The 26,678-nt window shown below is 44.3% G+C and overlaps 1 protein-coding gene across 50 annotated transcripts in view; it reads right to left on the reverse strand.

Moving 5' to 3' along the window:
• Positions 1-598: 598 nt before the first annotated feature.
• SORBS1 (sorbin and SH3 domain containing 1) overlaps positions 599-26,678 on the reverse strand; it is a 249,911-nt gene continuing 223,831 nt past the window's right edge. For 34 of the 50 annotated variants that reach the window (XM_031014952.3, XM_031014953.3, XM_055352557.2 and 31 more), the window contains 3 exons: positions 10,779-10,837; positions 7,137-7,249; positions 599-3,943 (listed from right to left, as the gene is read on the reverse strand). In XM_031014952.3, coding sequence (XP_030870812.2) covers positions 3,876-3,943; positions 7,137-7,249; positions 10,779-10,837 — 240 coding nt within the window. In that variant the 3' untranslated portion in view covers positions 599-3,875. Of the gene's footprint in view, positions 3,944-7,136; positions 7,250-10,778; positions 10,970-11,563; positions 11,624-25,358; positions 26,133-26,678 lie in introns of all 50 variants that reach the window. The other 16 variants (XM_055352548.2, XM_055352549.2, XM_055352547.2 and 13 more) reach the window with 4 other exon arrangements.

Consider the following 26,678-nt stretch of genomic DNA (forward strand, 5'->3'; position numbering starts at 1 on the left):
AGGGTAGAGGCGTGAGCTTTCCTATTAGTGGACAGATCCATGCCTTGTGTGCAGCAGACCCCATCCCAGACTAAGATGGCAGTAGTTGTAGCCACGGGATGCCAGGGGAGACTGCATGCCTAGTGCCTTAACACATTTGGTTTGGAGGAGAAAAAGGACAGATTGCATTTTCGCCCACCCATACCAAGAGAGGACTCATAGCCAGATTAATTTGATATAGAAAAACAAAGTGCTATGTCATTTCCCATACCCATGTTTTATAAAGCAAATCTAGACCCATTATACATATTTTATAATGTTTTACTTTTGTTTTTAAAGACATTTGTGCATTACTTTTGTTATCAGAACAAATACGAACATATTTTAGAAATAATGGCAAAATGGTCAACAGTAATCAATTAATTCAGAGGGTCAGGAGTTAGGTTATTGAGAAAAAAGTAAGGTAAGAAGTGGTGTCTTCAAGGAGGTGGCAGAAGGCAGATGGTAAATGATTAAGAATGGAAAGGAGGGTATAAGAAATTGAAGCAGTGAATTTAAGCCTCATTTGAGAAGCTTGGCAAAGGAAGGAAAGAAACAATGAATGACCAGAACAAACATATGCCACGCAATTCTGAATAAAGTTTATTAAATAATATGTACAGCAAATGTAGTAATTCAACACATCTATTTATCAAATCAATCCACTGCAATGAAGAAAAATAAATGAACAGAAAAATCTATGTCTGCATAGGACATGCTCTCAGTGTGTAATTTAAATGGCAATACTTTAAATTAATTGGTTATATATAATGTCAGTTATTTTTCTTTCAGAATATAATCTTTTTTGTAGTAACCTATTCTAGCAATAGGACTTAATACGACTGCAGATAAATAGGACTGCAAAAACCAAAAAACCCAAAATAATGAAATTAAAAAGGAAAAAAAAAAACTGTAACTGAGATCATAGTTACCTTCCCTCCCCAATAGAATACTTATTGTAAATTTTAACACTTTACAATGGCTATTTTTGGGCTAAAAATCTGTAGGTGAGTTATTTGGAATTCCTTCATTTAAATAAAAGTGCAAAAAAACTTCATGACTTCCTTTACCCCCTTCCATTCAAATTTTTAAAATTATTTTTCTATACAAGGTAGGTACATGGGCTATACAAAGTTAAATATACATATTTACAGTCCCACTTCTTAAGCACATTATTTTTTTTTTCTTTTACTGATCCCAGAGAGACTGCAAAAGATAAGGAGTTTGGGGCTTGCCTTTACCTGGAAGCATGGCTAATATATCAAAATGTGTTGCAAGGCATGCCGCCAGTTAGTTGCACTTGCTATTAATAAACCTGTATAAACATTTCAGCATAAAAATAGGTACTTTATATTACTAAATGTCTGAAGACAAAAGAGCAATTGGAAATCTCTGTTTCTTGTTTCGTCATACATAGGAAGGCGACGTGATGCAAATTTTAACACAAGATTTTATTAAAGACGGGCAAATTGGTGAGGCATACCTGAATTTCTGGAGATATACAAATGCATGAGGCTGGCATCATATGCAAATGTGGCTTTACAAATTGGTTTTATTTTCTAGCTGTATTTAAAGAGGTGTTCAAAATTACCTACTAATCAAGAAGCACCCCTGAAAAAACTATGAGATAAGATAGCGTTATTAATGGTTTGCATCTAAAGAGCAGGAAACACATTAGCCAATACAGTCCAAAATCGGTGAAATGCTGCCGTGCAAACTGCACGTGCATATGCATTTTTACTATATTCCCTCAGAGACAGTAAAAAAAAAAAAACAAAAAAAAACAGTGCTCTTAGATGGTGGAGCAGACCTTCCAAAACAACAGGTCTTACTCTTACTGGGTTTTAAGGAAATTCAGGAAGTCTCCTTCTACCCAGAAAGCTCACCCCCTCCAGTTCCATAACCTTTTCCCTTGGGATTAAGGCCCTGCTCTGTCATACTTAAAAACAAATGTCTGTGGGAAGAGGTAACTCATTCCTATCATCAATCATTTACACCTTAGTGTGAATGAATTAGTGGCAGTTTCTTTCCTGAGAACAGGATTTGAAAGAACAATAGGGAGAAAGTGAGGGTACTGTGGCTGTCTGGTGGGGGATGGGAAGCTGATGGGATCCTAAGATGGGTATTTGTGACAGCAGCTGAGGCACAGGCATTGAAAACAAATTTTGCCTACCTGTAAAGACTCTAGACTTTGGGACAATGGTCCTGGGGTAATTCTGAGATATATGCAGACAGCCAGGGGTCCCGTACACAACCCTACCACCTAGAATTGCTACTCCTATTTGTGAGCTTGGATGTGTATCTGTGGGGGAAGATGAGAGTTTAGAGACTCTGGAAAATATTCCACGTATTTCCAGCTATGAACTACCCTCAGACAAAGGTTCTTCCAGCACCCTCGTTGTTTAAAAGTGAGCTAATGGAGATGGCAATATGACAATGCTTTCTAGGATCCCTCCAGGGAAAATTCATCTCTCCCTCCCTCACACCCTTCTTAGCACATATCACAGTCTCTCTTGATTAAGTTCGTTTTCCTGTGTCAGTCTCCCCAATCACCTCTAAGTTTCTGGTGGGCAGGGAATGGGTCATTTCTGTATTTGTCTCACTCAGGATCTAAGAGAGGCCGATAAACATCCTTGAATTGGACAGAGTTGTGACCAAGCAGCCCGGGCGTCACAGGGGCCTCTCTCTTCTGATCTGGCCCCCACAAAGAACAGATGTCCTGGTTGCTGCTGGTAGTGGCAGAATTGCTGCTTCAGTCTGAAGAGAAGCCTTGCCAGGGTGTACTCAGATTCACAACCCTGGTTACTACAGTTTGTGTGATCCTTGAACTCCTACAGGGAGTAGATCTGGAGCCACGGCAAACCCTGGGCATGTCTTGCTTATGGTTGTCCCCCCAGCAGCCAGAGTACATTGGTGTATGTTAAATGAATCACTGAACATCATTTTTGGTTTTCTATGAGAATAGGCCTCCCAATTCTAAACTGTCCCAGACAAACACAAGCCAGAAAAGAAAACTTAGCAATAGTGCTCTGATAAATGCAGCTGCACTGTCCTGAAGGTAACCATTTCTAAAAGCCAAGGATATGGGAAAAGAATGAACCACAAGTGGCCTCCAGAGCCACAGGGCTTCCTGACTTCATCAGAAAACAGACATAACCTATCTGCTTGGCCATCTGCTCCCCAATTCTCACGGGCAAACCTTGTGTGCGTTTCTTTCTGAACATCAGGGCAGTCAATGGCACTGCTGCACAGCAGGCTGAATGCATCAGGTGCCTCAGTTTTGCCTCCGTTTCCCCATCCACACCTCAGCAGGTTGAGTGAGGGGTTTGGTCTTGGGCAGTGTGGGGGACTCCACCTTTGTCTAGGGACAGTCTTGGTAGCTCAGACTGACCTCCAGCAGCGTAGAGGATCAGCTGGCTCCAGGGGAGCTGAGAAATGTAGGCTGGGGGTCTTGTTGCATTCTTGGGCTTGAAGCCTTCAGGCTCAATGATTGAGATGGGAGCTCTCTAAGGCTGGGGCAGCAGGAGGCATTTCTGGCTAACTCTGCTCCTGGACTATGCTTCAGGTCAGATTACCCAAGAGGTGGAGGGGAGGGGAAAGGCTGAAGTGGTTCCCAGAAGCGGCTAAGTAAATACAATTTGCTTCAATTCTTTTTGCTCGGCACACTAGTTCGGCCCTGTCTAATACATAGTAACCTTAGACAGGCTTGGGTTTTAAACACAACACTTCTCTGTCCCTGTCTTTCGCTTCTTACTTTATCCACTGTATTAATTTTCCTACTGACTCAACTAAAAAGATCGGTTCATGAATGATGCTTCCTCCTCCAATAAAAATAATCTCCATGGTTTTCAGTCTTCTTATAGATACAAAGGTTTTACATAGTTGCCTGGAAAAGTACCAAACTGCCTTGTCCTTCTTGAAGTACCTATGAAAAAACACACACATACAAAACATGAGAAGACCCACTCGCTTGAGTTGAGACAGCACGCTGCAGAGATTTCTGCTCCAAAACCCCTTGTAACAGTCCTGCAGCTTAGAGAATACCATATGGTTTCCAAAGTCCTTTCCCCTATCTTATCTCACTTAGGCTGCCAAATAATGCTGGGTGGTAAGCAATGTAGGCATTTCTAGTACTCCTGTTTTTCAGAAGAAGGAACCCAGGTTCAGAGAGTAGAAGTAACATGTCTGAGGTCCCACTGCTTAGTAACTATCAGAGGCAGAATCTGAACCGAGGTCTTCTGACTCCCAGTCCATTGCTCTTTCCAACACTTCTGCTTTGTGGAGGAGTTCATACATTTATCTGACACAAGAAGATACCTGAGATTTAGATTTTCTAAACCATGCAGTTTCTAAAAGCCCACTGACTACGGCCACCCATCAAAAGGAAATTCCTATCCAGCTTGTGCCTAAGCCCCCAGTTGAGTCCCTATCTTTGGTACTAACCTTGTTAGGGCTCCTGCTAAGCCAGGAGCATTGAGCCATCTGGGAACAAAGCCCTTCCTGGGCTGCTCCAGATGCAGCACTGCTGATCCTTAATCTAGTTCCTTCCCTTGGGATTCTCTCTCTAAAGCAGGAGTGGCAAATATATGTTGTATCATCATTATCATTTCTTTAGCAGACATCCCAATTTGATAATTGCACCCTTATCACAATTGGCTTAGATTTGGCTTCGGAGTCCTGTTGTACACATCTCAAGCAGCCACTACCAGTGGGTTGGAATTACTACCCAAAGTGAAACTTCTAAGCTAAAAAAATATGTTAAAGCTTAGGAAACCTAAAACATCTAGTTGAACTCCTATGGAGAATGGCCAAGAAGGTTAGAGAACTAAGATGGTAGGGTCCAGAGATAATAAGAACCTTGCCTAGGGCCACATAGCTAGTTAGTATCTTTCCTTATGGATGAGAAAAATGAGTTCTGCTACGGCTACTTTATTTGTAGTTTGAAAATGCTACTTTTCAAAGTGACCGAGGAGGCTGGGCATGGTGGCTCACGCCTGCAATCTCAGCACTTTGGGAGGCTGAGGCAGGCAGATCACTTGAGGTCAGGAGTTCGAGACCAGCCTGGCCAAGATAGTAAAACCCCATTTCCATTAAAAATATAAAAATTAGCTAGGCGTGGTGATGCGGGCCTGTAGTCCCAGCTACTTGGGAGGCTGACGCAGGAGAAGCGCTTGAACCCGGGAGGTGGAGCTTGCAGTGAGCCAAGTTTGTGCCACTGTACTCGAGCCTGGGTGACAAACCAAGACTCTATCTCAAAAAAAAAAAAAAAAAGAAGCAAGTGAAGAGTTCAGGGATGCAAGCAAGATACTCATCCCAAAATATTTCCTTTACCCAGCTGCCTGGCAGGCCTTCATTAGAGAACTGGTGCTCCTTCCCACACCTAAGTTCTCATAAAATATATATATATTCCTGAACGAGTTTAACAGCTATTGCATACTAGCGCTGCACTCTCTAAAATGATAGCCACGTGTGACTACTGAGCACTTGAAATGTAGCTAGTCTGAAATGAGCTGTGCTGTAACTATAAAATACACATTGGGTTTCAAAGACTTAGTATGAAAAGATGTCTGTAAAATAAATCATTAACAATTTCTAATATTGACTACATGTTCAAATGGTAGCATTTTGAATGCACTGGGTTTACAAAATACATTAGAATTAATTTCACTGGTTTCTTTTTACTTCTTTTCAATGTGGCTTCTAGAAAATTTTAAATTTCATACATGGCTTACATTGCGTTTCTATTGGATTGCACTGCACCAGAGTGGTCACTGACTTCTCAGACCTGATTTCTACTGAACAGACGACTCAAAGTAGTGAGGGCCATGGGCTTCAGCGGACCTTGGGAGGATGGGGTAGTTCTCTAAGAGGCTGGTCAGGACAAGGCAAATCTTACTGACTTCTCATTCATGTTGAGGTCTTGCTGTCCTTACCACCTCAGCCCTGATATTACTTTGCTTTAGCAAAGCTTTGCCAGAAAAATCAGGGAAGGGCTGGTCTTTGGAAAGAAGGTGAAGGTGAAGCCACTTGTACAGGGAGAAACTGAGGCAGAGTGGGTCAATATCTCCCAACATTATATTCATGCCTGAGCAGAAAGAACACAGATTTCAGGAGAGATGGGTGGCCTGAGTTCAAATCCTGGCCCCACTATTTGCTACCCTGGTGATCTTGGCATAGTTAATTAACTTCGTTGGGCCTCAGTTTTTGAATCTGATAAATGAGGATAATTCTTATCTTACAGGGCTGTTTGTTGAGAGAACGTCAATAAAAGCATATCAAACACAGTGTCTGCTTTGTAACAGAATCTCAATAAATGTTGATCTCTCTCCTTGTAAAGGCAAATCCTTTAATTAAGCAGGCTGCTTTGATTAATATTATTGAAAGCCTGGAGTAAATAAGGTCTTTAGAATGTCTACACATATGCCTGAGTTTCATGGTAGAGACATAGGCTCAGTCAACATTTTCTTGCATTATTTCATAAGGGTTTTAAAAATAAAATTTCCAAATGCAAAATAGACACATGCACAATATAAATATAAGTGGAAACTAGGGCCGGGTGCGGTGGCTTATGCCTGTAATCCCAACACTTTGGGAGGCCAAGGTGGGTGGATCACCTGAGGTCAGGAGTTCAAGACCAGCCTGACCAACAAGGTGAAACCCCATCTCTACCAAAAATAAAAAAATTAGCTGGGCGTGGTGGCAGGCGCCTGTAGTTCCAGCTACTCGGGAGGCTGAGACAGGAGAATTGCTTGAACCCGGGAGGCAGAGGTTGCAGTGAGCCGAGATCACACCACTGCACTCTAGCCTGAGCAACAGAGTGAGATTCTGTCTCTAAATAAATAAATAAATAAATAAATAAATAAATAAATGGAAACCCAATTAATAAATCTGACAACTGCTCTTCTGTGCAGCAGATTTGGTTTCAGGTTCAACATTAGCAACATCCACACCATCATAATAGCAACACAGACTGGTGGCCCAGAATTTCCAAGGTCGTAAAAATCTGAGAAGGCTCTTCTTTCTGTGCAGAGGAAATTGCTTTGCTTTTTGCATAGCTCATCGCCCCCTGTTATTCCCTCAATACACAACTAGTAAGAAAGGCATGATGAGATTCTTACCAACAAACCATCCATCGTCACATTTTTCCATGACATCAACGATATCTCCATCGCGGAGTTCCAACTCATCATCATTCTGTGGTATATAGCTATATAATGCTTGATAGCTAAATCTATACATGAAAAAAATGAATAGTAAGTGACTCAAATGTCGACAGGATTAAATAAGGAATTTTTAAACTCCATTTCAAGTTCAATAAACTTTTCAGTAGTGTTTCCTACTTATCAGTAGGGATAAAAGCATTTTATTGACTATTTCCCTAATAACTTAGCATTTGGGGAGATGCATTCAACATATAATTAAGACTGAGGGATGGAGAACTTCTGACAAGCAAGCCATGATCAGTCTTACTTAGCTTCATTTGGTTACCACAGCCAAGCCTTTTTATCTAGAGCACTTCCTACTCTACTCTGACCTCTGCCTTTAAAGCAGTGGTCCCCAACCTTTTAGGCACCAGGGACTGGTTTTGTGGGAGACAATTTTTCCACAGATGGGGTGGGGTGGGGGGGATGGTTTTGGGATGAAACCATCAGGACATTAGTTAGATTCTCATAAGGAGGGCGTAACCTAGATTCCTCACATGTGCAGTTCACAATAGGGTTCACGCTCCTGTAAGAATCTAATGCACTGCTGATCTGACAGGAGGCAGAGCCCAGGTGGTAGTCCCTGGGGATCGGGGACCCCTGCTTTAAAGTAAACTAAGCCTTTTCCTTAACATAGGATAATATATGTAGATTATCAAGCATAATCAGAAGTTATTTGGGCCCAGAGACATTACATTCTGGTCATATATATGGAGAACATAAAACATTTGTTTTTTAAAAAAAAGTGTGTGTATAATAGCCATATATAATAGCTATATATATGCTATTAAAAGTACATTCCAATTGCCTCACTGTTTAGCGAAACTATCTTGAGTTTCTTTACATGCCTAAACACATTTCATTCACTGCTTTTAAATGTGGATGTCATTTTTCTGAAACCCTTGAAAGCTTTTTTCTTTTTTCTATCTCAGTGAGCATTGAGGGCAAGATTTTTATTTACTTGCTAGTTGGCCTAAGGCATTGGGTCTGTGCTGTTTTGTCTGTTCTAGCAGCCACTGGAGACAGCTGGACTGCTTGTGGTGAAATCTGATCCTTGCTTTGGCATCAAGGAAAAGCTTTGTTTTTATTTATTTCTTCAACAAATACATAAGAGGCACCTACTATGTACCAACTTCACAACTCTGTTTACTATTTTGAGACAAGACAGTAGCAGGCAAAACTGTAAATGAGCCAGTCATCTACCATTTCCAGCAGATGTCAATGAATTCCAGTGTGCAAGCAAGAAAGACTAGAAACAAGCAAGTGGAGTCAGTTCCCAAAAACAAGAGGTTCATTCTGCTCTGCTAAAACCAGAGGGACAACTTCACTTTCCATATTTATCCAAATGTATTGATAATTTGGAGGATGGATCTGGTTGCCAGAAGGAAGGTCTCAAACGAGGAATTAAGAGATGCAGATCAATTTCCAATTGGTAAATAAATACTTTTTTTTTTTCATGTTTCTGTATTTGCCTGCTGTCTCCTACTCAATTTGGAGTCCCCTACTGGCCTCCCAACACATGCCCCTTGCCAGCTTCTTAGAATGCCTGGGCCCTTTAACTCCCACCATGGCTGCTTTGCCAGCCTCAGCCCTGGGAAATAACTCCAATATCTGCTTCTCTATTTTCACTCCCAGACAGTGGAGACTGGCTGGACAAAGTCCCACACTCTTGCTGCTTGGGTACCCCAATCAGCTCTAATTTGGGATGAACTTCATACTCCTCAGAACGTTGTCCCATGGGGTCCTTCCCCCAGCTCTCCTGCCAATCCTGGTGCCCCACGCTCAGCCAAGAGCTCTCACTCTGCCCCCACTTCTGGAGATGGAAGCTTGCTGTGGGCAGCACCTTAATCCTCCTCCCCTCCAGATTTAAGTCTCTGTGCCTCCACTCACCTTCCTGCCCCTGCTCACACATGTGAGGAAAGAAAGGTCCCTTCTCCAAGCCACGTTGAACCCCCTTCCTGGGCTCTTCCTTCACTTACTTTTTTTTTTTTTTTTTAACAGAGTCTCGCTCTGTCTCTAGGCTGGAGTGCAATGGCGCAATCTTGGTTCACTGCAACCTCCGTCTCGGGAGTTCAGGCGATTCTCCTGCCTCAGCCTCCCAAGTAGCTGGGACTACAGGCGCATGCCACCACGACCAGCTAATTTTTGTATTTTTGGTAGAGACAGGGTTTCACCATGTTGGCCAGGACAGTCTCGATCTCTTGTCCTTGTGATCCGCCCACCTTGGCCTCCCAAAGTGCTGGGATTACAGGTGTGAGCCACCGCACCTGGCCTCACTTACATCTTATTTGCATTAACTGGCATTCTACTCTGGTAAAATTTGCTTGTCTCTGAACCCTAAAAACACCTCCCCTGCCTCGGCTATTCCCTTGATCTATAGCCCCCCGCCTTCCACTCACCATTGACCCTTCCTAACACAGCACCTGCCACCACCTCTACTAACACTAATACTGCCATATCAGAGGTCACCAGGGATTTTTCCAGTTGCCATGGAAAATCCCTGGCGGACATTTCTCATTTCCCATTCTTGGCCTCTCTGGGGCAGGTGACACTGCTGACCAGATGCTGTAGCTGTTCTGTGAAAGTGAACGTCTTAGACCCTCACTGGCATCTCTTGTTGCCCTTCTCTGTCTCTGTGGCTGGCTAGGCTTCTTTACCTGTATCTCTGTTGGTAATTATACTCACTTCCACGGTTACAAAATGCCCACTTTGTCCTGGCTCAGGCCCTCATGGCTTCTTAGCTGGATTGATGTCTTCTAACAAACATCTTTGTCCCTGATCTATGAAATCTACCCTCCACTCTGTTGCCAGAGTTATCTCCCTAAAACAAAATATGATCAATATGTTCCTTACTTCAAAAACCTTCAATGGCTCCTTAGTACCTGCAGAATAAAATCCAAACTTACTTCAACTGCATTCTGGAATCTACCATCTGGTCCCATCCCACCTCTGAGCTTCATCTCTATCTCTTCCATGAACCATATGCTGCAGCTACACGGGCCCTTTCAAGTTCTCCAAATACCACCCACTCTATGCCTTTGCACATGTGGTCCTCACCTCTGGGAAGATATTTTCCTCCCTTTTCTAGCTCTCAGAATCTAATTTGTCTTTCAGTGTTTGGTCCAAATCTCTCTTTCTCTGTGCACAGAGTTTTCTCCTATGTGCTTAAAACATAGGAGATACCCAATAATTTTTTATGAATGAATGAATGAAGCAACCCTTTCATTCACGGCTGGTCAGAATTAACCATTCCTTCCTCTATATTCCCACTATACTAGCACTGGAACCAGTCAGCACAGCTCTCATTTGACATTCTACAGCAGTTAATCTTTACCTGTCTCTCTCTCCCAGCAGTCTATGATGGCCTTTATTTACCTGCCACCTGTTTTCACCTTGGCTGATGCAGAACATGGCCTTCACTAGAAATCCTCAGGAGAGAACCTGGGTGTAATTCACTCATTCCTGCAAATGACTGCCCCATATTCAGCCAGCGACCCACTTTCTAAGAGCAACAGTCCTCTGAGAACATGAGAATCGAAGTTCACCAGGAGTACTTACAAATCTTGTGAGGTTTGACTCCTGTCGGGGGTGACTCTTCGCTGCTGGGCTTGAGGTTGCTGAGAAATGATTAAAGATGATTTATTGTCAGAAGGGGATACCTTGTGATGAAAGTCAAGGGGATGAGAAACAGTGCTGCAGTAATGAACAGATTTTTCGGCAATGTTTATGATCTCATTGCAAACTGCTTCCTGTGAGGTGGCCCCGAGATATCCAGAAACCCCAATAAAACAGTCAACATGGGGACAAAAAAAAAAGAAAGAGAGGAAGAGATGTAACATTCCAGACGAAGCACATAAGTCCAGGGAGAAAACAGAGTTGAAGATCCAGGTTAAAAAAATAGATATTCCAGTAGTGGAGTGCAGGAGGGATCCAGGCGTAAGCATGGAAAAACAGGTAAGATACAGAAGAATTTGGAATTTAGTAAGAATATTAAAAAAAAAAAAAGGCAGCAGCATAAAAGCCTGAAATTAGTGAGTAACTGTTACAAATGGAATACTTTAGGGTAGAAATGCAAGTATGTATCCCCAATCATGCACTAATACATTAATTTAATCCCACATATAGGCAGAGTAGAAATATCGTCTCTAAATTCCTCTGCTTTTTTCCAGGGGCTGGGGGTAATGCAGTGGCCTAACATCTTGCTGTACTACAATAGCCACAGAATTCTTGTAAATAATGTTTCTGTGGGTTAACCAGGCATCACTCTAGTCTAGATTCCAGAAGTAAGGATCAGTAAAAATTCTCTTTAGAAAAGCTGCAGTCTTATTCAACAGGCATCTTACCACATAGCTCTTTTCAGATTCTGTGAGATCTGGTCCTGCTCTCAATGAATGATGAGAAAGCTGTGATCACCAAGCAAATTATAAGGGAGACATTTTAGCAGATGTCACATTGGAAAGGATTCAAAATAAAAGCATGAGCAAATCCACGTACCACACCATCACGCTTGGATGACACCAGATACCGGCGGCCTATGGCCACCAAGTCTCCACAACAACAGGGTGGGTGCACAGAAGAAAATGCAAATGTAGAGTTAGAAGCAAGCATCCAGGAAATGAAATGGGAAATTGGAAACATGGCTGCAGTGAGGTGAGGATGAACAACACAGGGTCCCCAGATTGGCAGGAGAGAGACTCAGAAAGGCCATCTTAGCCAGGTCCCTTCACACATATTGGTCCCCTCACGCTCAGCTAGTAAGCATCTAGGGAAGGTGGCTGAACCCAAAGCCAGTTTTGGTTATTTTGTTGACTGGAAGCCCCCTCTAGCAGAGCAGGCCCATAGAACCATTGAGTCTGCTGTATTTCAGAAACTTATAAAAACTGAAAAAGGGAATAACATTTTTAAAAACTTCCTTGGTAATATATATATGAAGTATCAACCAAGACCATTCCCCTGGAAAAATCTGCAAATGACACACTCCAGTGAGGTATGAGATGAATTCAGATAGCTTGTAGGACAGAGCTTGCTTCCAGAAATAGGACTGTGTGTGACGAAACTGTCACTCTTCACTTACCAACCCAGGTACCACATGCTGACATAGAAACACAGGTGCAAACATGGCCAAGCAAACCCGCCTTTTGAGTGGGGCTTCCATTGTAGAGGCCAGGCCTTCACTGGAAGAGTGTTTGGAACCATGTCCCCCAGACAGGACTCAATTCCAAGCTCTAGGAAGTTTTTCTAAATAAATACCCTGAAGAGCCATCCTTGAAAAAATCCTCCAGGTAACATGCAATAATAGCAGCAGGCTGGCCAGGCATGGTGGCTCATGCCTGTAATCCCAGCATTTTGGGAGGCCAAGGCAGGAGGACTGCTTGAGCCTGGGAGTTGGAGACCAGCCTGGGCAACAAAGCAAAACCCCATCTCTACAAAAAAATACAAAAGTTAGCCGGATGTGGCAGCATACACCTGCAGTCCCAGCTACTTGGGATCAACTGAGCCCAGGAGATTCAGGCCACAGTGAGCATGATTGCACCGCTGCACTCCAGCCTGGGTGACAAAACAAGACCCTGTCTCAAAAATAAAAAAATAAAGCAATAGGCCACAACTCCAGGGCCTTCTAGATGGGCACATAGAAATCTTTTGTGCATGACCCACTTGTTTCACAGAGAGACATAGAAAGAGTGGGAGCCTCCCCTGAGGTCACACATCAAGTCAGTGGTAGGCTTTTCTCCTGGCTTCATCTATTGTCCCATCTGACCTTGTCTTTTATCCTCAGACCATCTTCTGCCTTATCAAGTGTGCTCACTGACCTCATCTTCAGTGAGTCCCTCAGAAACCCTGGAGTCAGGCAGGACAGCGTTTATCATTGTTTTCTTTAAAAACCCAGGAAGCTGATGCTCAGAGGGGTTTCATGCATTCCTCAACATCACACAGCCAGTAAGAGGTAAAGTGGCTCGGCTGCTCTTTCCGCTCCACCAGACCACCCTCTCCTGTTCACCTCCACTGGAAATGTCCTCAACCGTTAGCAAGCCCTGCAGGACTAACTTCCATTGCAGGCATCATTTCAATACCCCTGTCCTTTTGGGAAGCCTCCCCAAGTTCTCCAAAAACCTTCTAAACTGCAACCACTCAAACCAGTCACCTTGCACTCTGACAGGAGTAAAGGAAGAGGCGGAACTAAATGGGCCACGTCATGCTTCTTCTACAATGACTCTGGACGTTAGGTCTTTGCCGGGTGACTGGGAGCTGACCTTGTATGGCTCCAACACCACCCACCCTCCACTCACTGCCTCTGGATTAAGGTGTCCGTATCACAAAGGAAAGAAATGGACATTTCCAAGTACCTTCTACGTGGGCTTTCAGAAGAATGAAACGTCTGAAATGTCACCTTGAGTGGGTGACAATGACATGCAGATTTTAACATGACAGAAGGGAGAACTTCCAAACAATCCAACAATACAAGGGGCTGCCTCAAGTGGAAATGAGTTGGCTGCCACGGCAGCTGTTAAAGCTGAGGCTGCTGTGGACTATGACTAACTGGGATATTGTAGAGCCATCCTTCTTAGACTTTAATGTATATAGCTATCATTTGGGATCCTGTTAAAATGTGGACTCTGACTTGATACACCTGGGCTGTATTGTGAAATTCTGCATTTCTACTTGGTAGTGCTGACACTGCTGGTTCACAGACCAACTGTAGGCAGCAAGGGTGCAGAGGACCTCAACTGCCCTACACTGAGATTCTTTGGCTATAGTATGCCAAGACCGGTGGTCTGGGTCACACCTCATGAAAACAAAAGTTCTCATAAAAAACAAAATATTTCCAAATTCCAGCTGGTGGCCTCATGACCTCAGGTCAAATGCGGTATAAAGAGAGGATGTAGACAATCTCTTGGCAAGATCTCCATAGTTTACAGAAACCTAGCCTCCTTCCACTCAACTTCATTCATCCCAAAGGAGTGACTGGAATCAATTATCTAGCAAACAATTTGGTGCTGAAAAGAGGATCAGTGAATCAAATATAGTAAGAAGAACCTGATATTTTACAAGCATATATAGATCCATCACATATCTGACTTTTGTACTAACCCTCTGACTTGAGGAGTGCAGAATAAGGAATTTAAGGCTCAGAGGAGTTCCATCCCAGGCACTACTTCTTTTCCTTTTTTCTTTCTTTTTTTTTTTTTTTGAGACGGAGTCTTGCTCTGTTGCCCAGGCGCAATCTGGGCTCACTGCAACCTCTGTTTCCCAGGTTCAAGCAATTCTCCTGCCTCAGCCTCCCAAGTAGCTGGGATTACAGGCGTGGGCCACCATGTCCAGCTTTTTTTTTTACTTTTAGTAGAGATGGGGTTTCACCATGTTGGTCAGGCTGGTTTCAAACTCCTGACCTCAAATGATCTGCCCACCTCGGCCTCCCAAAGTGCTGGGATTACAGGCGTGAGCCACTGTGCCCGACCCCACTTCTATACTCTTGTCCTTTTGGGAAGCATCTTCAAGTTCTCCAAACCCCTTCTAAACTGCAATCACTCAAATCAGTCACCTCGGACTCTGACAGGGGTAAAGGAAGAGACAAAACGAAATAGGCCATTTCATGCTTCTTCTACAATGTCTCAGGATGTTGGGCCTTTGCCAGGTGGCTGGGACCTGACCTTGTGAAGTTTGTACAAGGTAGTGTGAGAGCTGAGCCCTTTGACATCTAATCTCCATATACCACCTGCCACCTCCCTCTTGGATCATGATTAGATTGCTTGTGTAACTATGATAGCAACACCCAATTTCTGCCTTGTCTGAAAACAGGCACTATCTATCATTTCTCTTCTTGAATACTTTTTACTCTAGGTGTTCAAAGACATTTCCTTATGTAAAAGATACGGTGTATGGTAATAGCGTCCAATCATTAATTGTGAACTATAGTACCGGAAGGGATATTGATGGTCTACCTTGTACCTTCCTTGGTCTCAGGCCATGCCCAAAGCTAAGGATAATCATCATCATAGCTTTAACATCTGTATAGTACAAACTTAACCCCATTCCTGAGAGGTAGGGATGACTGGGTGCCTCACTTAGCGTTTGTTGAATAAATGAAGGAAGAAGGCAAGATAAACATTTATTCTATTAGTTAAGACTCAATTTCTCTCTGTTTAGATTTAAGTGAAATAGCTCATATAACTGAAATGTAAACCAGTTTTTTTCAGGGGACGGAGACATGGCATGGGGGTAGACCCTCAGTGGAAATGGAAACCATTACTATCTATCACAAGAATCAGCCCTTCATTTTGAAGGCTGTTTATCCTCAGATTTTTTTTCCCCTCTAGTTATGTTTTCTTTTCCTGTCCCCATTTTCTAACCACTTTACAGCTTTGTACAGTGCTTCTTCTGGACCTATCCTGTCCAAGATGGTAGCCAGTAGCCAAAGGTGGCTGTTGGACACTTGAGATGTGGCAAGTATGAAGTGAAATGTGTTATGTGTAAAAATATACACTGGATTTCAAAAACTTAGTACAAAATAAAGAATGTAAAATCTCAGTAATAATTTTTAGATCTATTGGGTTACAATATATTATTAAAATTTCAGTTGTTCCATTTTACTGTGTGTACTAGAACATTTTAAAATCACACATGTGGCTTACATTATATTTCTACTAGACAATGCCTCTCTGAACCCTCCCCAGGTCCTCAGCATCTGCCCTTATTTAAGCCTAAGAGAAAGATACAAGTTCTAACAAGGACTTCATCTAGTGTTAAGAATAAAAAAGAATAAAGTTAAGAATAAAAAAAAAAATGCTAAGGACATTTCCAACTCTGGTGACGGCATTCCAGTTTTTGATGTGTTTACAAAAACAACCAGCCCAGCGCACGCATACACATATACACACACACACACACACACGCACATACACACACACACACACTGCACTCCCCTCCTTTCCCCCATTAATAGGAAGCAGGTAACAGTCCTTGATCCAGACAGTGCTTTCTTCTGTATTTGTACACAAGTCGCCTCTCCTGGCCTGGAGCTTGCTTCATTCTCCTCAAGTGGGTGACCCTGCATGCGTCCTTGCTGTTGCCCTTCTACTTTCAGTTCACAGAAATCCCCCAGAAATCAGATCTTAGCCTCCCTGGAGCTGTTAATCCCTCTGGATCCACAGAACACCTGGCGCTACTGTGGAGTTACTAAGCATCCGCTTCCAGCTTTGGGTGTGTGCCAAAGCCTTGTGGGCCCAAATAGATTGCACACAAGCTACAGAACAGCAGGAAGTCCTGAAGATGTGGACAGGACAGAGAAACTCTACTTCTCCCTGGCCCCAAATCCCCTCTAGAAACAGCACGACGCTCTGCTGCTCCCCTAACCTGCCTGAGTCTCACAGAGATGGCACTCCTCTAGTCATCTCACATCCCAAGTCTTCTCAGACCCCACCCCACCTTTCTGGTGACCTACCCTGACCTCCCAGCAGGACAGTGAGAAAATCCAGGTTCCAGGCCATGCTCTGTACTAACTGATTGTCTTGTGAACAAATTGCTTAATGTCTTAGGACTTCAAGTTCTAAAATACATAAGAGGATTGGACATAATTTACATAAATGTCTTTTTGGCTTTAATGCTCTATGATTGCAATGTGCCTGTCCCATGGGTTAAGAAGTAGGAGTAGGTAGGGGCTGACTTGGCTTAAGGGAGGCAGCACTCTACTCATTGCTTACTGAAGACTGGGAGGAGGAAGGCTTTTGACTTCAGCCTCCAGATATGGATGGAGTGCTCACTTCTGGAAGTATCCCAAGTGACTGCCCCAAAATAGTGATGGATTTGCACCTACTGGAACGTCATGGGCAAACTCTTCCAGAGGAGTAGAAAGGCCCGAATGAGTCAGTCTCCTGGGTTTGAGCTCCAGGAAACCACCAGAGCACCCTCAAAACAGTCTCTGACTCCACTGAGTTATCTTATTGAGTTTACTGAGAAAAAGATCACAGCTTAAATATAAAACTAATTACAAACAACTAGTTCAATTGCTTACCATCTAGATTTTATCTCCTTGCAAATCACTCACTAGACAACACATTAACTTTGTTGTAATTTGAATCTGATTACAACACTAAACTTGAATGCTCAGTAAATATTCAACCAATGCTCAGCCTTCTCTTCATAGACTATCATACAGTCTTCTCTTCCTTTCGTAAGACAGTTAGGGGGGTAATGGCAGATACATATTCAACTGTGAAGAAACCAAAGGCTTTCCAAGAATAGCTTATGCCTTTATACTGAAGGTAGAATAAACTAATTTGGGGAGCACAAATTCCAAATTTTCTAAATTCTCGATTTGTGTAACCCAAAGTAAAATGATTTTCCCATCATTCTCTATTTTCTTCTCTTCCCATCCTCCCTGCCCACCATTTTTCTCTCTTAGGTGGAATAGGGTAAGGTGGATAAAGTAAACTACTTTTGTTTCATTTCCCTGGTACCTCGACATCACACAACAGGTATTTATGGTCCCGTTACAGGCTCTGCGCTAGCTGCTTTCATCTCTATTATATTTCATTTAATTCTTATAGTAACTCAAGAAGGTGGTCAACATTGACCTCATTTTACAAATGAGAAAACGAAGACCTGCCGTGTGTGAATTGGGAATGTGAACAGTTAGTATTGGAACATCTGTCTCTCAGACTCCAAGTTCTGCACATTCCACCACACCCCAAACTTCTAGGTTTGTGCTCTGCCAGAGGAAGATATCAGAAGAGCTACAGAGAGATGCTCACCAACAGGTCACCTTAATTTGTCCAGTACCCTGTGGCTGGCACTTCCTACTGACATGCTCCATTCTCCTAACACCTTTATAAGGGTAGACACTTTAGCTTTGGTCTTAGTCCCTTACCCTTTTTTTTTTTCTATTGTCCAGACTAGAGTGCAGTGGTGTGATCATGGCTCACTGTAGCCTTGACCTCCCAGACCCAAGTGCTCTTCCCATCTCAGCTTCCCAAGTAGCTGGAACCACAGGCACTCGCCACCACACTTGGCTAATGTTTTTTTGTAGAGACGTAGTCTCCCTGTGCTGCCCAGGCTGGTCTCAAACTCCTGAGCTCAAGACATCCTCCTGTGCTGGCCTCTGAAAGTGTTAGGATTACAGGTGTGAGTCACCGTGCCTGGCCAGTTCCCTACCGCTAGTGATGAGAGAATACCTGCTGCTTATTTTTGTAAGTACTGCAGCCAACGTCTCTCCCCATCCCATAAGCTGTTAAACGCCCTCTATTTAGAGATTTCCCTTCTGAGTGAGTCAAAGGAAAATGTTTCCTATATTTACTTGAGTATCTTAACATTTAAAATTTCTTTTTTTCTTGCAGATTCCATCACAGCTTCCTTTTCTATTTCTGATTTCCATCCTCAAGGCAGGCCTATGCCTCTGTTCTTATCTTTCTGGGAACTAATTTAGTTTCCTTGTGTTGAGAAGTGTTCCCTCTGAAGTCACATCTTTCTGTCTCAAGTTGAGTCACTTTCCCTCCTTCTCCTTTCTCTAAGCCTATAGTTTGTTCTTATGCTTCTCAGAGAGATGCTTTAAGGACACATAGCTTTCCGGTATATTGAGATTTTATTTGATTAGCTTCCTTCCCTTTAGGAACCAAACTGACATCACAAAATTTCTGTCACTTTCCTCAGGCCTTGGTTTCCTCATCTCATTGTAAAAGACTGGAGGCTCTTAACCTGGTGATCTGTCACAGGTAGACTTGGGTGTGGGCCTTTTGAAATGATGCAAAACTGTGTGTCACTCTCCTCCCCAAACTACTGGCCTAGAGTCCTTGGCTGACCTCAGATTCTCAAAGGTTCTGTGAAAAAGTTGTCAGTTACTGGAGTAGATGGTCTCTAAATATTCTCTTTAATTCAAAAATTCTAGGAGGTACTCTCACAATTTGTAAAAACACTTAAAAACCAAGGCTGGATGCCAGTCAACAAATAGTGCTTCTGTCACAGAGAAACTCAGTAAATATTTGATCATGCAAACGATGGGATTTTTCAAGATGATCTTCCCTTTGCTTTCTTTTTCTTTTTTTTAGTGGAACAACCAGTTTGATCTGTAACTGACTGTGAACAATGAATTGAGATAACTGACTACCATCAGACCTGTCCCCCTTACTTTCTTTTTTTTTTGTTTACTTTTTAAAATTTTTTTGAAATAGAGTCTTGCTGTGTCACCCAGGCTGGAGTGCAGTGGCATGATCTCAGCTCACTGCAACCTCCACCTCCTGGGTTCAAGCAATTCTCATGCCTCAGCCTCCCGAGTAGCTGGGATTACAGATGTCTACCACCATGCCCGGCTAATTTTTCTATTTTTAGTAGAGACAGGGTTTCGCCATGTTGGCCAGGCTGGTCTTAAACTCCTGGCTTCAAGTGATCTGCCCGCCTCGGCCTCCCAAAGTGCTGGGATTACAGGTGTGAGCCACCACGCCCAGCCTACTTTCTTAATTGTTCTAAATGTTGTTGGCCAAAATTGTGCCCAAGAAAATCCAAGAACTTGGTTGATAATTCTGACTGCTTGGGCATTTTGTATGCACATTTTTCATCCAATAAGTTAAGTTGTCCCTCGGAACAAAAACTAAAAGGCAAAACTTCTATTTTTCCATTGTGAACGTCTGTAAGTTGACAATAAACCCCTGACTTAAATTTTTGTATGTGTTCTTCTTTCTCATTTAAACTAAAATTCATGCAGGATTTTTACCTAATCAAAGGATATCAAAGCTAAAAAGAATGGCATTTCTCTTGTCTGAATCTTTTGTTTACGGACAGAGTAGCTGCCAGGAAAGAGAAGTGACTCAACAAAAGATACTTGGCAAGCCAATTGCAGAGCTAGAGCTAGAACTTGGGACCCTGACTCTCAATCCAGTGCTCTTCCCCACCCCATCCTGATTTCCCTGAAGACCCCTGCATCCATTTCATTCACTCTTCTGCTGTTCAGAGAAAAAACACACCTAAAAACATGGGCAACTGACCCAATGTGAAACAGTTTAGGAGTGAAAAGTCAAACCATTTCACAGGAAGTGTCCACACATCTGCAGAGTTGAGGGAGGTGGGCAGGTGACTGATTCAAAGGGTCACCGTGACTCCTGACATAACTTCTGGTCCCAGCCCCTTCTCCAGAAACCCCCTTTTCTATTCACCTATGGACACCAGAAGCCTCACCCAAACGAGGAATGCATCATTCTCTATGTACACCTTTCATGGTCCTACCTCTGGGCCTTTGCTTGAGCTATTTGCCTCTAGTCCCACCCTCCTGCTGTACATCTGTGAGAAAACCTCTTATTCTTTAAGGCTCAGATTAAATGCTACTTTTTTGAGGAGAGCAAAATCACTTGGTGACCATCCAGCAAGCCCCAGAGGCAAAAACTCCTTATCTGAGGAATTTAGAAGGGAGCAATGACCACCTGGTGACCATCAAACAGGCCAAATTCCTTATCTGGGAAAATCAGAAGTAATTAGACTTCCCTATCATTTAAAGCAGGCATCTGGTCCCAGATTTCTTTCCCTCCAAATTTATAAGTAACTAGAATTTCTACACATCTCTGGAATGGCATGCTGAAACTCACTGTGCAACCCTTGCTGACGTTAAGGCACCAAAACATCTACAGATGTAATCATGTATCATGACCTATGTGGCCAGTATGGTCCAAATTGCCCTTAAGCTTCTGCCTTAAGGTCCATAAATGCTCCTAAGGAAAATCCACCGCAGTGCGCTCAGTCCTCTCTCACTGAGTGCCCTGCTGCACCCTTTTGCAGCGTTCTTTCTTTCTAATAAACTTTCCTTCTTCAAATCTATACTGTTATCAGTCAATTTTTATTACCAACACTCAAGTCAACCACCTCCTCATGCTGGGGCTCTGACACCCTGCCTGGCATTTTTTTTCCTGAAGTCTCCAGACAACCAACTTCCTTCCCGGTTATTATTTCTCCCCATCTTGATCTTCCAGGATGTACTGTTTGTGACTCTCTTTCCTTATTTGCATTATAACTATTTGGGAACAGGTCTTACTCCCCCGGTGAAGATCCTAAACTCCTTTAGTTGGAGTCAGTCATTGTTTGTCTTTTTATTTTTTTTGAGACGGGGTCTTGCTCTGTCACCCAGGCTGGAGTGCAGTGGCCCTATCTCTGCTCACTGCAACCTCCGCTTCCTGGGTTCAAGTGACTCTCCCACCTCAGCCTACCAAGTAGCTAGGATTACAGGCATGCACCACCACACCCAGCTGATTTTTGTATTTTTTTAGAAGAGATTTTTGTATTTTTAGAAGAGATGGGGTTTCGCCATGCTGGCTGGTCTTGAACTCCTGACCTCAAGTGATCTGCCTGCCTCAGGCTCCCAAAGTGCTGGGATTACAGGTGTAAGCCACCGTGTCTGGCTTGCCTTTTCTTTCATTCAACAAACATTCACTGAAGTGCCTTCCATACATTAGGTATCACGGTCCCACCTTTGGAGCACTGATACTTTATGGGAACACAGGGAAGCAAAGGGGGCTGAGAGAGGCTCACACAGACCATTGCAGGGGCTATGGCAGCCCAAAGTCAGAGCACTAATCCACTCATGCAGGGGTTGGGGAGGCTGTCAGGAAAGGTGTTAAAGGAAATCAGAATATTTTACCCCAAAATATATTTTTTTGACATATTTTGACATGGCTGTCAGAGAGCCAGCAAAAAGAGGTAGCTCTGCAAAGCTGTCTTTTGTGCAGGAGATTTGTATTTGTAGAGGAAAATCTGCATTGATGCAGCCAGGTTTTCTCTGAGGCTTTCCCTTGTCTAGATCTAGAAAAGATTAACTGACAGTCTGACACCTTTAAAGGCCTAAAAGAAACATTTACCATCTATTCTCTCTGAGGCTGCTACCTGTGAGCTTTCATCTAAATAACAAGACCCCTTTGCTAGCCAAGCCTTACTTTTCTCCCTCCCATAACGTGTCTTGCTGCTTAAAATCTGATTTACCACCATAACCTGTCTTTGGCCATCCTCTGAGCCCCCACTCTTCTGTAACCTCAAGATGGTATAAGCTTCTGCACCCCATTGGTTGGGTCTTCATTCTGAAGGCTCCCATGTCACATAAAACTATGATCGAATAAATCTGTATGCCTTTTCTCCTATTAGTTTGCTTCTTGGCCGGGCGTGGTGGCTCATGCCTGTAATCCGAGGAGGCTGAGGCAGGAGGATCACTTGAGGTCAGGAGTCTGAGACCAGCCTGGCCAACATGGTGAAACCCCGTCTCTACCAAACAATACAAAAATTACCTGGGCATGGTGGCATGTGCCTGTAGTCCCAGCTACTCGAGGAGGCTGAGGTTGAAGGAGTCTTGAACCTGGGGGCAGAGGTTGCAATGAGATTGTGCCACTGCACTCCAGCCTGGGTGACAGAGTGAGACCCTGTCTCAAAAAAAAAAAAGAAAGAAAAAAATTTTTGCTTCTTGTCAGTAATTTTTAGGGAAACTTCAAGGACAAAAGGGAAACTTTCCCTTGGCCCCAACAGCTTCCTAGAAGTTACATCTAAATGGAAGCCCTGATGATGTTCACCTCTCTCTATCTCTTGCAGCTAAGTACCTGGAATATCCTAAATGCTTCAAAGAGTAAATGATCATAACATTTCAGAATATCTTTTCATTTAAGGTTCTCAGGTAAAATTCCCTCCCATTATTGGTCCGATTCTCAACCTACCTCCCCAATACCTACAATAAAAGTGAACTTTTGTTTCAGCTCTTTAGTTCAGCAAGGAGAATAATGGCTGACAATTTTCTTGATACACAAACTGGTCTGGAATGCATTTTTCCAAATAAGCAACACAGCCTGTGGTCACGTCATCCTGATGGGGCTGCCAGAGAACAGTTGTCATACAAGTCCTTCCCATTTTTAGCATGTCTGTCACCCAAAGGGGGCCCAAGACACAGGAGCCCCTTCTGAAGGACCCCGTTTCCAGAGTTGTCAGCTCCTGCTCCAGCCATAGGAGGGGAAAGTGAGGGGGCTGAAGGGGAGGTGTGGGCAGCAACCCTTTTCACACAAATGCCAGCTCTCAAGGGGGAGCGAGCCCCAGGCCACAGCCTGTGCACACCCATGGAGAAGGGGCTTGTGCCAGGAGGGCAGGAGGAAGGGAGGGGACAGGAAGTGGTACACTTGGGGTCTGGAGGCCCACCAAGAAAGGAACACCAAGTTTCAACAAGCCTGGCTTTCCAATCAACATAATCTTCAGTGTTGCCAGCTACTCCACTCCTATCCTGCCTTAGGAAGCAGGAAGCGTATATCCCTAACCTTACTCGGAGATCCGGCACCGTGCGCACTTCCTATACACACAGGATCCTGGAATTGGGCCGGGATGATGACTCAACACTGACGATAAGGATGTCCCCGGGTGCCTTGGGTTGACTTAGAATGTTTATAGAATTGTTCCTGTGTCAGAAACATTTAATTCTTTTCAACTAGCCACTTCACCATCTCTTCTATTCCTTCCTCAACCTGTTCCAGGGCCAGGCAAAGCCTTTGCCAGGTATTGCTGCTTTCCTACAGCCCTACACAGCAGCGGGTGACCCCACCTATGGAGCCTTGGCACATGCCAAGCACCAACTTCCATGAATTACCTCACTGAATCCTTATGACTGCCCTACAAGGGATGGACTGCTTCCACTCCTGCTTAGCATGTGAGAGGTTAAGTGGCTTTCTAGCAAAAGGCTAAGCCTGATTTCTTATAAACTGCCCCATGCTGGCTCACCCTCAGTGATCCCCACTCCTGATGTGCTGGCCCACCCATGGGCCCACATGTGCTTGGCTGGAGCTGGAAGTCTGGCCTAGTGTGTCTCAAGACTCTGTGCTCCTGTGTCCCCCAAGCATGCCTCTATTATTGCCCTAGTGATATTGCTAGGCTCCTCCTTGTTTTGAGGAGCCTTGAACTTAGGGTTCTCAAGAGGAGAGACAAATGACCTTTGTATTCTGCCCAGAGGCTGGTACCTGCAGGCCTTATTCATAGACTGAATAACTACAGCCTCAAAGGGAAACTGAGGTTGCAAGCCTAAGGGTTAAGCACTATTTACTGTGGACATCATACATACTAGATACTTAATAAATGGCTTGAAGACATCTTCAGGAACTCAATCTGGGTCTAAGGAAGTTCTAAAAATATTCTCAGTTCTAGCAGCAGTTCTAGATCACCCAAGATGGTGGCTCTATAGCTTCCGTTTATAAAGTGCTGACCATGTTCCCAGGATCATAAGCCCTTGTACTCAACCACTCTTTGAGGTAGGTGCTATCATCTCCATTTTACAGACGAGGAAACTGAGTCTCAGAGAGGGGAAGCAACTCCCAAGTCACTAGACTGTAAGAGGTGGAGCTGGCATTCAAACCTGGTTGCTTCTGAGAAGCTGCCGAAAGTCTCTGACTTTCGCAGTAGTCAACAGCATAGCCAAAATCAGAATTGTGATTTGTTTAGTTGCTAAGTTCATTTCTCCAAAAAAATTTTCAGGTCTCAAAACACCCTAAGGCTACCTTTGTCCAAATGCTGCACTCTTTGTAGCTGACCCAGAGAGAAGATGGTACACTCACCCCAAAACCTGGCATGGCTATTCAAGGATACCCCATGTCAGTCGGGGCCCCAGGAGACCTGCATTCTCCTCTCCAGAACCAAAACACCTTTGTTTCATGGCAAACAAAGGCCCCGCGCTCCCACACAAACACGAGACAGGACAAAGACCTGACAGAGCCAAGCACTAGCAGAGCACCATGGGTTATGGAAACAAAGTGCATCTTACATAAAAGCAAACCACACCACACCAAAGCCTGGTGTTCTCAGCTGTGTTAGTCAAAGCAAACTGAGGGTCATCTCTAAGGCATACATGGGATGTGAGGAAGGTCTGCCTTCTCAGAGGCCCTTGCAGCAGACCAGGAGGCATTCAAAGTAGAGATAACTTCCGAATGACCTCAAGTGGCCAGATATAGCCTGTCCTTTCCCTCCAACTGTATCCAGTCCTGGCACCTGAATTCATGTCCCCCCATTCCCTCTGGGGCCATCTCTTTGCTTCTGAGGCAAGCAAATGGTCTCACCAGCATTCACTTGGCCTCCGTAGATGGACCAGGGGCGAGACGTGCAGCCCACCCTGCCAAGTGAGACGCCAAGTGCACACGCGGCATGCTGCAGTCCTACCTGGCTCCCACCTCTCCGAGCAGCTTTCCTCCCCGCCTGCTCGCCACCTCTATGCCGCTCTGTCTGCTCAGCCTCACTTCCTGGAAAAGCGCTACCCAGGGGCTTGCCAGGCCGGCTCTCCTCAGGGGTGTTGAGATCTGAGAGTCTCTGTTCAGTACTCAGGCACCTGACCACGTCTGAAGGCTTCAAGCAGCTCTTCTTAGAGATCTTGGGTCCACCAGGGCCTCTTTCGCCTGCCCCCCTCTCTGCTTTCCTCTCATATTGTCCACTCTCTTCGCGCCATGGCTGCCTCTTGCTCTGGCTGCTAAAGGCATCACTAAGCTGGGAGATAACACTATCAGAGCTCCCAAGCGGCAGCTGCAAGAAGCTATCTTGGTGGATGCCTGAAGATGGCGTGTGGACACCACCGTCTCCATTCATGTGAAGGGAGGCCTGGGAAGTGGGTGCTAAGGAGTAGGTTTTGTGTGGGGAAGGTAGGGCCAGTGGAGAAGCTACTGATCGTGGGGTGGGACGATCTGACCAACTCAAATGGGGGAGGCTGAGAGACAGGGAGGGACTGGCCCTCGGTGACAAGGCGAGGTGGTCAGTGTTATAGATAGAAGCCTCTGGCAGAGGAGGCAAGGGTGGGGTCAGGGCCAGAGAACGCCTGCCTGGGACCCCCACAGTCAGTGAGATCCACTCAGAGGTGACAGCGTGCATCTCGGGGGACAGGGCTCGGCGGGAGTGGGGCAGAGATGAGGGGGCTGGCGTGATGAGCTTGCTGTGACTGGAAAACTTAAAAAGAAGAAGAGAGAGGAAAACAAAAGAAAGAAGCAAAAGGTACAAGTGTCAGCATAAAGGAAAAAGAAGGAAAATAATCACAAGGGGTATATAAAGAGGAATGAAATGGAGAGGATGAGCAAGGACACTCTGGTGTCCAAAAAGGAAATCCTCGGGTTACATCTGGGGAGAAACCGGGATGGGTGAGTGTGCATTTGAGCATGTGCGAGCGTGATCCTGATGTGTGCAGGCAGGGGGTGGAGGAAGCAGTGAGAGGTGTGGAGATGGGGAGAGGTTCCCGTCAGAGTAGTGACGGATGAGGCCGCCCTGCTTTGCAGAATCAGATTTTCAAAGGGACACATTGGAAGCTCCCCATCCCAGCCAACCCAGCCCCTGTGCATCCAGATCCCTGACCCGGAACCATACGGGGAAAGGTGGCCCCACACTGCCATGGCCCTTCCCTGGGGTTTTATTTTCTCTGGGAGCTCAGCAGAGTCTTCCAGAAAGGAGTATGAGTAGTGTACTAGTTTTGTTTTACAATCACTCTTGGCTACAGTCAAG

Source organism: Gorilla gorilla, chromosome 8 (assembly GCF_029281585.2).
Source record: "Gorilla gorilla gorilla isolate KB3781 chromosome 8, NHGRI_mGorGor1-v2.1_pri, whole genome shotgun sequence".
Taxonomy (NCBI): domain Eukaryota; kingdom Metazoa; phylum Chordata; class Mammalia; order Primates; family Hominidae; genus Gorilla; species Gorilla gorilla.